The 14,867-nt window shown below is 30.5% G+C and overlaps 1 protein-coding gene across 2 annotated transcripts in view; it reads left to right on the top strand.

The window, feature by feature from the left end:
* LOC139522934 (ankyrin repeat domain-containing protein 12-like) overlaps window positions 1–14,867 on the top strand; it is a 45,066-nt gene that overhangs the window by 10,283 nt on the left and 19,916 nt on the right. For both annotated transcript variants that reach the window (XM_071316584.1, XM_071316585.1), the window contains exons 2-7: window positions 932–1,094; window positions 6,850–6,943; window positions 9,204–9,380; window positions 11,819–12,013; window positions 13,190–13,332; window positions 13,999–14,230. In XM_071316584.1, the coding sequence (XP_071172685.1) occupies window positions 1,026–1,094; window positions 6,850–6,943; window positions 9,204–9,380; window positions 11,819–12,013; window positions 13,190–13,332; window positions 13,999–14,230 (910 nt within the window). In that variant the 5' untranslated portion in view covers window positions 932–1,025. The remainder of the gene's footprint in view (window positions 1–931; window positions 1,095–6,849; window positions 6,944–9,203; window positions 9,381–11,818; window positions 12,014–13,189; window positions 13,333–13,998; window positions 14,231–14,867) is intronic.

The raw sequence follows: 14,867 nt of genomic DNA, 5'->3' as shown, positions 1-14,867 counted from the left end.
TGTAAATATTTGAAATATTATATTCTTTATCATTTAAATTGGTATAAAATGATTCCTACAACAAAGAAAGATTTTCAAATAAATGGTGTATTAATTACAATAGGTACACAATCATGACAATGTACTTATATGACATGTTACATAACATATTGATTATTACATTGTAACTCTACATGGTGTAGCTAACAAAAACAAAAAAACATTTTTATTTTAAGTACATTTTTTATGCCCCACCTAGGGGCATTACACATGTATGTTTTTTGGTCTGTGCGTTTGTCTGTCCGTCTGTCTGTTCCACTTCTAGTTAAAGTTTTCAGTCAAGGTATTTTTTGATGGTCTTTTTTGTTGTAAAACTGACCCCAGGTATACGGTTGTAAAGGCTATTTATGATAAAGACTGTTTATGACCTTGAGATGTGTTTTCAAGAATGCTATCGTGTTGCAGGCGAAATACCTGACATTTGATTTGTTCATATCCATTTTATACAAAATACATGATATTTCCTAGTATTGTAAACTGTAACTGAGACAGAAATAGTGGAGATTATTAATAGTACTTCCTAAATGTTTAAAAAGGAATGATATATATATATATACATATCACAAATGTATCTTGAACATAAACAGTTTTCTAGCATTCGTCTTATAAACATGATCATGATGATAAAAAGAACCCTTTCTCATGATAAATTTTTATTAATCATGTCATGAAGTCATCAGACTGATCATAATCCCACTAACCTATTAAAAAAATGACATAAATTTGGTGTATAATTATCCAAAAGGCAGTGAATGGACTTTTCCCGAAAAACACCTTGATAAGCTATGATACAAATTGAACATCAGAAATGCTCAAAACCCGAAATTGGAAAACCAAGGAATGTAAAAGCCTTTAAAGTAGTACATTCGAAGTTAAATTGTTTTTATTTCAGATGAAATATACAAGAAACAAGAAAAGAGTTGGAGATTGTTTACTGTCAACGTATCAATGTATAAAAACCTAATACGACGAATCAAGGGGTCTGCATGCCGTCTCTACAATACACAGTGTTCCCATTCTTGGATATGTCTGACAAAAAATCGCCTCCTAGAAAGGTTGGTATTTATGAAGATTTTCTGAAAGTTGTACTTTTTGAGAAGTTCGTCTTCATTTAACTGATATTTTTACCCTGTTCTATATCATAGGGGTTCTTATTTATGATAATTCTATTTCTAGATCTAAATGAGGTATAATAGGTTTATTGGTATTTTATATAAGATTCCTTCTAAGTTTAAGATCTAGAGCTAAATGAGGTATAATAGGTTCATTGGTATTTTATATAAGATTCCTTCTAAGTTTAAGATCTAGATCTAAATGAGGTATAATAGGTTCATTGGTATTTTATATAAGATTCCTTCTAAGTTTAAGATCTAGAGCTAAATGAGGAATAATAGGTTCATTGGTATTTTATATAAGATTCCTTCTAAGTTTAAGATCTAGAACTAAATGAGGTATAATAGGTTTATTGGTATTTTATATAAGATTCCTTCTAAGTTTAAGATCTAGAACTAAATGAGGTATAATAGGTTTATTGGTATTTTATATAAGATTCCTTCTCAGTTTAAGATCTAGAGCTAAATGAGGTAAAATAGGTTTATTGGTATTTTATATAAGATTCCTTCTAAGTTTAAGATCTAGAGCTGAATGAGGTATAATAGGTTTATTGGTATTTTATATAAGATTCCTTCTAAGTTTAAGATCTAGAGCTAAATGAGGTATAATAGGTTTATTGGTATTTTATATAAGATTCCTTCTAAGTTTAAGATCTAGAACTAAATGAGGTATAATAGGTTTATTGGTATTTTATATAAGATTCCTTCTCAGTTTAAGATCTAGAACTAAATGAGGTAAAATAGGTTTATTGGTATTTTATATAAGATTCCTTCTAAGTTTAAGATCTAGAGCTAAATGAGGTATAATAGGTTTATTGGTATTTTATATAAGATTCCTTCTAAGTTTAAGATCTAGAACTAAATGAGGTATAATAGGTTTATTGGTATTTTATATAAGATTCCTACTAAGTTTAAGATCTAGAACTAAATGAGGTAAAATAGGTTTATTGGTATTTTATATAAGATTCCTTCTCAGTTTAAGATCTAGAACTAAATGAGGTAAAATAGGTTTGTTGGTATTTTATATAAGATTCCTTCTAAGTTTAAGATCTAGAACTAAATGAGGTAAAATAGGTTTATTGGTATTTTATATAAGATTCCTTCTAAGATTAAGATCTAGAGCTAAATGAGGTAAAATAGGTTTGTTGGTATTTTATATAAGATTCCTTCTAAGTTTAAGATCTAGAACTAAATGAGGTAAAATAGGTTTGTTGGTATTTTATATAAGATTCCTTCTAAGTTTAAGATCTAGAGCTAAATGAGGTAAAATAGGTTTATTAGTATTTTATATAAGATTCCTTCTAAGTTTAAGATCTAGAGCTAAATGAGGTAAAATAGGTTTATTGGTATTTTAAGGTAAATGTGAATGAGCAGGTTATTAGCTTATTAATTATATATATGTGTGTGTAACCATCAAACCTATCCTTAACAGGATATTGATAGGTCTGTTTTGTGTTTGAACAATGCATGTTTACAAATGTTTATCATGTTTATCATTGTAAATAGATAAATGCAAACTTAAGTATTATTTATATGTTAATAATTTGTACATGTTATTGACACATTTTCCACACCTGTGTCGAATTCTCAGTAAATTACAGGTGTTTGTCAGTGTGGTATATAATGACAGGTGTTTTGTAAATAAGCATGTATAATTCACCTTAATCAGGTCTACACATGATAAAGCATTACATTTTAGTAAGTTTTAAATTTGGTACCCTGTACTGCTTGCTTTAAAATACACATTCTCAATTTTACTTAAAAAATGAAAGTATTTTATTGAAATACATGATAAATGTGTCTATTCATTTAAGATAACTATCCTTAAAACCTTATCTTTTTTTTCTTATGATTTTTTTTATATATGTCCTTTGTCAGGTTAATATTCTTCCAAGAAAGATAGATGTTTTGATTATACATGTTTATTGTTCAAAATTGTGCTAATAATATGTCAATTTACAATCTAAAGGACTGCATGGACTGTAAGGATTTTTTATACGACCGCAAAATTTGAAAATTTTTTCGTCGTATATTGCTATCACGATGGCGTCGTCGTCGTCGTCCGAATACTTTTAGTTTTCGCACTCTAACTTTAGTAAAAGTGAATAGAAATCTACGAAATTATAACACAAGGTTTATGACCACAAAAGGAAGGCTGGGATTGATTTTGGGAGTTTTGGTCCCAATATTTTAGGAATAAGGGGCCAAAAAGGGCCCAAATAAGCATTTTCTTGGTTTTCGCACTATAACTTTAGTTTAAGTAAATAGAAATCAATAAAATTTTGACACAAGGTTTATGACCTCAAAAGGAAGGTTGGGATTGATTTTGGGAGTTTTTGTTCTAACTGTTTAGGAATAAGGGGCCAAATAAGGGCCCAAATAAGCATTATTCTTGGTTTTTGCACAATAACTTTAGTATAAGTGAATAGAAATCAATGAAATTTAAACACAAGGTTTATGAACACAAAAGGAAGGTTGGGAGTGATTTTGGGAGTTTTGGTCCCAACAGTTTTGGAATAAGGGGCCCAAAGGGTCCAAAACTAAACTTTGTTTGATTTCATCAAAAATTGAATAATTGGGGTTATTGATATGCCGAATCTAACTGTGTATGTAGATTTTTAATTTTTGGTCAAGTTTTCAAATTGGTCTACATTAAGGTCCAAAGGGTCCAAAATTAAACTTAGTTTGATTTTAACAAAAATTGAATCTTTGGGGTTCTTTGATATGCTAAATCTAAAAATGTACTTAGATTTTTTATTATTGGCCCAGTTTTCAAGTTGGTCCAAATCGGGGTCCAAAATTAAACTTTGTTTGATTTCATCAAAAATTGAATAATTGGGGTTCTTTGATATGCCAAATCTAACTGTGTTAGTAGATTCTTAATTTTTGGTCCCGTTTTCAAATTGGTCTTCATTAAGGTCCAAAGGGTCCAAAATTAAACTAAGTTTGATTTTAACAAAAATTAAATTCTTGGGCTTCTTTGATAGGCTGAATCTAAACATGTACTTAGATTTTTGATTATGGGCAAAGTTTTCAAGTTGGTCCAAATCAGGATTCAAAATTATTATATTAAGTATTGTGCAATAGCAAGAAATTTTCAATTGCACAGTATTCAGCAATAGCAAGAAATCTTCAATTGTACAGTATTGTGCAATAGCAAGAAATTTTCAATTGCACAGTATTGTTCAATAGCAAGAAATCTTCAATTGACAGTATTGCGCAATAGCAAGAAATATCTAATTTCACAATATTGTGCAATAGCAATCAATTTTCAATTGGAGTTATCTTTCTTTGTCCAGAATAGATATTTGTGCAATAGCAAGATATTTTCAATTGACAGTATTGCGCAATAGCAAGAAATATCTAATTTCACAATATTGTGCAATTGCAATCAATTTTCAATCGGAGTTATCTTTCTTTGTCCAGAATAGATATTTGTGCAATAGCATGATATTTTCAATATTCTTTGTAAATTTGAGTTATCTTTCTTTGTCCAGAATAGTAGTTGAATCAACTTAAATCATTGTTTTATACAATAATCAATGTATTTTCACCATTACTACCAACTGATAAATTAAAACAATCTTTACCATTCAGTGATAACAAGCACTTTTTTTTTACATTTTAATATTTTATGAGTTATTTAAATGAGCAGTTATTGTTGCAAACTCCATTAGAAATTTGAATTGAGATCAGTTTTGGAATAAGCGAAAGTTTTTCTCATTTCAGATTTCATAAATAAAAATAAAATTTCTTCAAATATTTTTTTGAGAGGATTTTTATTCAACAGCATAGTGAATTGTTCAAAGGCAAATTTTTTTTTTAAGTTCATAAGACCACATTCATTCTGTGTCAGAAACCTATGCTGTGTCAACTATTTAATCACAATCCAAATTTAGAGCTGAATCCAGCTTGAATGTTGTGTCCATACTTTCCTCAACCGTTCGGGGTTCAACCTTTGCGGTCGTATAAAGCTGCGCCCTGCGGAGCATCTGGTTTTTCTTAATGTCACATCATTAGTTGAAAATCCATTGTTAACACGGTTGGTAACTTACTACATAATTTTGGTGTAGTCTTTTAGATTCAAGGTAAAATAAAGAGTCAAATTATCTTATTGTAATAGCTACATGTAACTGAACCAATATGGTTAATTGACATAAAACATAGTTCATATAAGTACCTCACACCACTTTTATAACCTTATCCATTTCTTTTTGTCATCTGTAAATTTAGTAAATTATTGCGTGCATTTATCATGTTTATTACTGCGATTTTGTCATTTTAGACTTAAATGCGATTTTAATTTTTATGATTTTGAAGAAAAATCCTGTTAAATTCATATAAATATTTCAAAATGCGAGTTAGAATTAGTGCGTTTACAACTCAGACGCATTCTTCGCAATAATAAAAACCTTGCAATAATTTCTGAATTTACAGTATACAAATGTAGCTAAGATTTTAGATATCAATTATTAAATGATCATGCTATCATGGCTATAGACTACTCTTACATTGACCTAGCTAGCCCAAAATAGAGAGACACAATTCCCCTCTGCCTTTCCTCTGTGCTCTTCTGTCCTACCTATGTGCCCCTCTCCCTTTATAGTCCCTGATGTAAGCTGAATACCTTTTCTACTGGCAAAAGCTTTCTACAAACCATAAATAAAATCTGATAATAGTTCTTGGAAAATAAGTCATTTTCTCTAATTAATTTGAACTTTTATCTATTATCATGATCAGGCTTATTGTAACTATTTTCAGTTTACTAAAAAATAAACAAATATACTGAACTCCTACATGTAGGTAAATTCAATAAGAGGAGATTCATACAAACTGACAAAATGAAACATTATCAACCTCACACTTATATGATTGTTGTTTACAGTTCCGTTATATTATTTGAATTTGAACTTAATAAAATTGAGAATGGAAATGGGGAATGTGCCAAAAAGACAACAACCCGACCATAGAAAAAAACAACAGCAGAAGGTCACCAACAGGTCTTCAAAGTTCAATGTAGCGAGAAATTCCCGCACCCGGAGGCGTCCTTCAACTGGCCCCTAAACAAATATATACTAGTTCAGTGATAATGAACGCCATACTAATTTCCAAATTGTACACAAGAAACTAAAATTAAAATAATACAAGACTAACAAAGGCCAGAGGCTCCTGACTTAGGACAGGCGCATAATAAATCTTATTGTTTCTGAATTTATTGATATGAAAACTCTGCCTTTCTGTGAATGTATGTGAACAGATCAGGTTTACAAATCTTCTTCAAAAAAACTTCATTAAGATTATATTAATAGACATATATGAGAATAGTGTTATTTTATCTGTGTAATACAAAGTTGTCACGTCTGTACATGGTTTAGACGATTTTTATCTGTGAAATCACCTTTACTTTGTCTCTATTTTGCAGGGGTTAATTAGAACTAACATCACATTTGACAACATTTAGAAAGTGCTAATGTAGATTTATTACAGTTTGGTTCAGCAGCTCTTTATTTATAGTTTGTTAAAGAGTATTTTTATCAGCCAACACAAATTATGAGACGAGACAAATCATATTAATGTTCAAATGAAAAATAGATGTCTGTTTAGATTTCATTTGTTTAAGAAGTTGGTTTTGTTTAAAGGTTTTATGAATTACTGAAATTACAAAATGTTTATGAAGCTTAAAAACTTTTTCTTGAAGGAGAAGCCTATTTTTGTACGGACACCACAGTCAGAAAACAAATCGCTGAAGAGAAAGATCTTATCATCAGAATCACCCCCACACGACGAAGAAGGTAGGTTGTGATATGAAAGACTTTTAAGTCGGTCCATAATTATCATCTCTTACTCTTTCTGCTGAGGACTAGGGCTTATTTGGGTAACTACATGTAACCAGAACTAGTTATAACATAAATTTGATAGTCAGATTTAAATATAATTTGGAAACATATGTTGTAAGTCATCATGGTCCTGTCAGTACCTAAGACCAAAATAAAAAGATTGTATGTTTGCCCAAACGCGACCGACCCAAAATAAACCCGCCGACTCAAATTCTTTTTTTGACGTTTTTTTGAAGAAATTTTTTTTTTCGTGTCCACTCAGTCATCGTATAAAACTTAATGTTTGTCGTCTTTGCGTTTGAAAGTAACTGTGAGTAAGAATAAAAGAAACCGTATAAGACACACAGTTAATTGATATTCTGTTTTTATCTTCTGATTTAACTGTTTAGCAAACGTAAAGAAGTAAAACATGTGAAGTGGCACAGTTTTTTTACGCTGTAGTTGTCTGTACTACCAAACCCTTACCTATATGCTCAATGTTAATTTCATCGTGTTATCAAATATCTGATAAGAATATTCAGGTAGATTTGTTCAAAACCATGTGCAATCAAATATTTTCAATGTTATTCTGACTGGAAATGGATTCGGAAGTTGCGAATTTACATTCTTGCAAGAAGATTTTGTTTTTACTGAATAAAAAGGAATTATTTCTTGATAAATTGTTGTCTTTAATTATAATCTTCCTTTATCATGTAAATTAGATGCCCTTTTATTCAAATAGTTCTAATTTACAAGTCTCATTAGACAAGATCAGTAGTTGCTGTTGGGGAGAATTTGATAAAACTATAATTGCTCACAGAATCAGAAATATAATCTTAACTGAATGTAACTCCTTCTGAATAATGTATTGCAATATAAATATAAATCCCTTTTGACAAGAGAAATCTGACTTTTGTCAGAAATATTTTTTTCACATGTGCAAAAGTAAACACATGTTATGGACGCCATATTGGATTTTTATTCAAATTTGTGAGGAAGCCTCTAGAACCATGACCTTATTTTTAAAAATAAATAGTCTTCAGAAAACATTAACTTCATGCAATTATATTTTATCAATAATGATTATTTTCAAAAATTTAAACTTGATTATTTAAAGAAATAAAATTATAACAAATACATTTTTTGATTGGAGATTCTACAGAACATGCTTTGATCTATTTATAGCCAAATTAGTTTACCTGTGTGATAAATATAAAATATAAGATATGTTTTCAAAACATAAAAAAGTCACAAACTTTGGATGGTAGATAATGATTCATATAAATATTTTAGGACATTTAATCTATTTTAATAGATATAGGATTTAAAAACTGCAAACAAATTTTAATCATTACATAATCAGCTGATATATTTTTATATGACCGCAAAAAATGAATTTTTTTTGGTCGTATATTGGTATCACGTTGTTTACACTTGCATCGTGTTGATGTAACTGTTGAAAATCACTTCATATATCCACCAGCCCTTTCACACATTTAGCAATTGTTAGGGTTATAAACATCTCAGGATACAAATCATATAGTAGACTAATTTATTTATAGAGGTTTTAAATTCATGGCTTTTGGTTGTCTCTACAAAGGTTTGACGGACAGAAAGATATACTGTTTTAAGATCTTTTAATATTTTCATGCAAATTCTGATAAAAAAAAAAAAGGAATTTGCCTACCTACCTACCCACACCCAGTCATCATGGGTCCGGTTTGGGCAAAGTGAAATATTTTTAATTGTGGCCTAAACTTTGTAAATATGACATGTATGTTGTTAGTACCTATACATTTGTCAGTTCTTAAACATAGTAATTATATAATGCTAGTTCCTAGACTTAGAAAAAACATATTGTCAGTACTTAAACTAAGAAAATATATATATTGTCATTCAGCTAGTTCTGATCATTGCTTTGGTTGACCTAAGATTTGATAATTACATACATCTGTTACTCATTGAACACTCTCTGAAAGGATTAAAATTCAGCAAATTTTTGAAAATAGAAAGACATGACAGTTAATTAAATCTGATTGATTGTTTGTTGGTTGCTTAACATCCAGAGCCAAATAAATAGAATTTATGAAGATCAGAGTAAAATTATGAAACATGATGTTTGGGGAGAAAATATCAGACTTTTGGACTTGATAATCATATAAAGAGGAAATCACTGAACCTCTAGTTATTTTTGTCATTTCTATCCTTTAAATGATGTTGTACATTTTTGTTACAGATAAAAAAGTTACACCAAAGAGAAAGAAGACTTTTAACTCTGACATCTCACCACCCCAGGGGATTGTCCAGCTACCAAAAACCCCCACCAGTGGGATAACATCACCACGTACAGGCCCTCTGTCTGAGAGGCAACAGATGTTGATCCTAATGCGTATGACAGATGAAAACTCACAAGGTAAAAACAGGTTTCTACGTTGGTGAACCAAAAAACTTACATATGATATCAAGGGGGCAATCAAAACTGTATGTCGAGGACAGTCATCCAACAATATAGTCAAAAGTCTTCCTTAGGCTGTGACATATTCCTAGAAATTGGCAAAACTGAGCAATATGATTTTGTTTAGCTTTAATATTTCTAAACAGAATAGTTTAAATGTATTGAAGTCTCATGGTTTAATATTGATAAAAAATATATATATATATATATATATATATATATGAAGCCTAGGTGGCGGAGTGGTCTAGCATGTCGGATACAGTACAAGGCGATTTGGTGTCACTAAATCTCAGTAGCAGGGGTTCAAATCCTGGCAAGGGAAGAACAAAAAAAATTGCAAAAGCAAAGGAGTATGTTCGATAAGGTCCTAAAATGGCCCCCTTTTTAGCGTAAAGGAGTAGGTTCAGTAAGACCCCTTTTTGGCCTCAAAATATAGCAGTTTTAGAAAATTGTGAAAATGTAATCGTTTAGATATTTATTGCGAAGTAGAATGCTTCTACTACATAAATATGGACTGTTTTTGACAAAACAATGCACATATATCCGGTACTAGCATCATTAAGTCATGCTAAATTACTGAAATCTTCACAATTGTAGCATTTTAGTTAACTTTTAAACGGTTTCCGTCTGAAATGAAAGTGGCCGCATTCGTGTTCATTCATAATATTGAAATGTAAGTTGTATTTGATGATAATACATAATATATATAAAGGTTGAGGATGAACACGGATGCGGCCACTTTCATTTTTGACAAAAATCATCTGAAAAGTGACGATTTTTGGCATATTTGATAGATTTTTCGCATTTAAGCTTGAATCGGAGCGTTTTAAATGACTTATTAAGTTAAAATCTTCCCCATTAACTAATTGAATCAATTGAAATAGACACTTAAGTGTTTAGAAAGTGTCTAAAATCTTTCGTTAGATGAACTTGAAAATTGAGGCCGAAATCGGCCCTTACCGGACCTACTCCTTTCAAATTCGGATTCATTGACCAATATCACGATAAATTATAGCTAATACATTGACTCGATAGGATATAAGCCATTTTGTCGAAAATTTTACGTTTCTGCGTTTCATTATGACGTCACAAGTTGTACTCATATTGATTTTTCACTAAAAAATCAATGAAAATGAGTAAATTTCCATAGATTATTGGACAGGAAACATAGAGCGCATACGTTGACAACAAAGATCTTTTAAAATAATGTTTATGAAGACATTTCACATGTCTTATTTGAATATTAAGCTTGTCGACGCCTGCACTCTATGTTTCCTGGTCCTTTATTGGGTTGAAATCCAGCTGATTTTGTCAAATTTCACCTACATCCCTTATGTTGATGTAAAAATCAACGTGTTAGAATTAAACTTTGACAAAAACACTTCTGTTCAACTTTCTCTCATGTCTTTACGGCAACTTGAAACATTTATTGTCTAGTAACTATGGACTATAATTGGGGCCAAATATGGCCCTTACCGAACTTACTCCTTTACAGATCTTACATTGTTTGGCTGAAGTTTAGACGAATTATATATACAGTTAGATTATTGAGAGCCATTTTCAAAGGATAAAAAGTCTTGTTTTCTTTCTTTTTCAAATAATTTCATATAAGCAGAATACATGTTTTGCACATTTTTGGATACACATGTTTATTGTTTTTACCAAAAGTTTGAGAAAAAAGCATGAATGGTTAAATAAGTTCTTTTGACACACTTTCTGTCTATCAATCAATACATACTTAAAGTGGTACTTAGCAGATCTTTACATGATAAAGCATTTACTCCATCAATCTTTTCTTCTATGGAATAACTTACCAATATCCCTGAAAAAATCAAACTCAAGTACAAGCTCATTCAAAAAAGATTTAAAAAATTACTTGATGGAATATTAAGAAGCTGTGCGTTTTTTATATGCATAATAATTTTCATACACTCACTCAAACTTATGATATTGTTGATGCCAATACTATACATGTCATATATGAATTTGTAACTTTTACCTGTTTTGAAAATTGTATATTTCATATTAACAATTTTTTATTTCATTATTCATGTATGTGTGTCTGTTTGATATTTTGTAATTGTTTGTTATATTTCTTTGTATTTCATGAGGGCCTCAGGGAAGATTAGCTTTACAGCTAACTGTGTAACCCTCTTTAAATAAAGAATTATTATTATTATTATTGTTAAGGTAAAACAAATAACATATGTCACTTGAATATTTAGATTGACAAACCATGGGCTTATGGTTTCCCAGGCATAAATGTGGTTGACTGACTCTGGCCTATTTAGGATGTTTATGTCAACACTTTATAAGAAAAGCTTATAAAGCAATAGAGTTGGGTACTCTTAGCGCAAACTGGCATTTAAAATTAATAATCTTAAATTGAATTTCAGATTCAACAACAAATAAACCAGCCTCTCCACAGCCAAACATCCCAGTACCAAAAAGAACACCTATAGATAAGAAAGTACACAAAAGAAATGAGAGAGGAGAGACACCTCTACATATAGCAGCTATTAAAGGAGATGTCAAACAGATAAAGAAACTTATCAAGGCTGGGGCTGATGTTAATGTGGCTGATTTCGCAGGTAATAAACTTGTTTAACAAGAGACCTCACACATATATTACATACATAAGATTTGTTTATGCTTCAATGAAAAAAGTATTATGAAGGTAGAACAATTTAGTTATGGATTCAGTTTTTGTCACTTTTAACTTGCTTAGTACATCATTTAAGTACATCGTGTTAATATTAATTGATTATGACCAGAATACATCTTTAATTAAAAAAAACTGAGACAAAGTTATGCCATCATCAACAAATTCTCTAAACAAACAACAGACAACATCCTTAACGGCAGGCTACCATACTGCCTTCAGCAACGAAAACTCAACTAAAGCCTCTGATCTTCTCATTTTAAAGGTAATTAATTTAATATGACTTCATACTTTAAGCATAAGAAAATTGTTTTGATTATTATGCCCCCACTGTAGCTGAGGGGGCATTAAGTTTTACCCATGTAAGTACTTTCCAAATTGGTTTTTGTTCTCTTACTTGAGTTTGCCTGAACCAAATGTTATGAAACTTATACACAATGCTTATTACCGCAAAACACTGATCAAGTTTGAGTTTTGATGGTGTCACTTTAACAATTTTAGAGTTATGCCCCTTTTTAAATTGAAAAATTTGCAAAATGTTTAGTTACCATTCTCTAACCTAAGTTTGCCTTAACCAAATATTATGAAACTTATACACAATGCTTGTTACCACAAAACACTGATCATGTTTTGAGTTTTGGTGGTGTCACTTTAACAATTTTAGAGTTATGCCCCTTTATAAATGGAAAAATTGCAAAATGTTAAGTTATCGTTCTCTAACATAAGTTTGCCTCAACCATATGTTATGAAACTTATACACAATGCTTATTACCACAACATACAGATCAAGTTTGAGTTTTGGTGGTGTTACTTTAACCCTTCTCAAGTTATGCATCTTTATAAATAGAATAAAAATGCAAAAGTTTTTGTTCTCTTACTTCAGTTACCTCAACCAAATCTTAAGAAACTTATACACAATACTTATTACCACAAAACTCAGATCAAGTTCAAATTTTGATAGTGTCACTATTATTGTTTTGAGTTATGTCCCTTTATAATATTTTATGGAAGCGTGGGCATCATATGTGTCCCCATTCTCCATTTTATTATTTAATCACACTTATCATTGAAAGTTACATTGTACATGTACAATTTTCCAATTCAGGTTGGACCCCATTACATGAAGCTTGTAATAGAGGATGGGTACAAGTTGCTAAGCAGCTGTTGAAAGCTGGTGCGAATGTCAATGTTCAGGGTCTAGAAAATGACACACCATTACATGATGCTGTCATTAATGCTCATAATAAAGTAAGTGGCCTGGTTGTGGTATTGTAAATCATTTAAAAAAATCTGAACATTTTTGTAGACAGCTGGCTGTTGCTGCTGAATTTGATCAATTAACATAGATTCAAATTTTCAAAATTATTTGAAGAATGAAAATGATTTTATATAGCAGTTGATAAAATTATTATTGTCCAACAATTGTCAGTGATTTAGTTATTAAAGATACAATTATTTCTACCTTCACTAGAAAATTGTCAACGATTGTCAGCGATTTTGTTGATAAAGATACCATTGGTATTGCATCATCATAAAGTTGACAGTGTAAAGTGTAGTAACACATGTTGCAAGTAACTTTCTGTTCTGTTACGAAACTTTTCCATTTAACCAGGCATGCTTTGGTTATTATAAAAAAATGTCCAATCAAAATTTCAATTGACCAGTATTTACCACGTTTACCACTTGTTACTTGTATTTATTGCTGGTCTGGTAATTACTAGTACTAGTATTGACTTTTTTTTTGCTAACCATGCCTCAGGTTAGAATTTAATTGACTGAAAACATTGATAAGTTATTGCTAAAATAAGAATTTATCAGTACATTTTTTTTTGGTCTATTGTAATCCCTGCTAGATGAATAATAATTAAAGTGCTTTAGTTCCTCTATAAAATAACTAGTATTTTCTTTTTATAGCTTGTGGAGTTACTGTTGAAACATGGAGCTAATCCACTTCAACAGAACATTACTGGGAAGTCACCGGTTGACTTGGCTAGCTCACTTGATATGGGCAAGTTACTGAGGAAGGAGATCATAACATCAAGTAGTGATAGTTCCAGTCTGGATGATATGAGGTCTCCTGCCTCACCCGAAAGTATTTCCTCGTTAAAAGAGGAGGATTTCAGGAACTCTGATAATGAAGAAAAAGGTACAAGACTTATACTTATATATTTAATGAAAGGACACAAAACACATATTCAAGTTATTACAGTCGGGAAAGTTAAAATCCTTTGTTAACTTTCAGTTATCTGAACTGTAAAGTCATTATTATGCTAGGTAAACTATCCTCCTTTAATAGTGGACTAGTCCGACAGATAACTAATGGATCTGTCTGTAAGACTAGACTACTTTGAAAGGAGGGTTGTATACCTTACCTAATAATGACTTCACAATTCAGCTAACCAAGGATTCTTCCTTTCCCTACACACTTAATGGAATCAGCTGTAGTTCTTTCAAAAGATAGGTTATGGGGTAAAATGCTTATTATGAAACAGTACATATATAACTTGTATAAAAAGACATGTTTAGTTTAAACATATTTTATTTGCTAAATTAAAGCAAAATCGATGAGACACAAGTTAATCATACTTATAATTACATCAGATGTATGTTTCATTATAATACTTTATTCTGATTGGCTAATTGTACATCACGTGTTATTCCTTATGCAATTGCATTACTCAATAAAACTTTTCATTCATGATAACACATGGTCCCATAATAAAGTGTACAGGTGAATTAAATATAAAAAAATATAAAATTCGTATTTTCATGATCATATCTAA

Source organism: Mytilus edulis, chromosome 5, assembly GCF_963676685.1.
Source record: "Mytilus edulis chromosome 5, xbMytEdul2.2, whole genome shotgun sequence".
In the NCBI taxonomy this organism is placed as follows: domain Eukaryota; kingdom Metazoa; phylum Mollusca; class Bivalvia; order Mytilida; family Mytilidae; genus Mytilus; species Mytilus edulis.
Note: the sequence above shows the minus strand (reverse complement) of the source record. Positions and strands in the feature narration are given on the sequence as shown.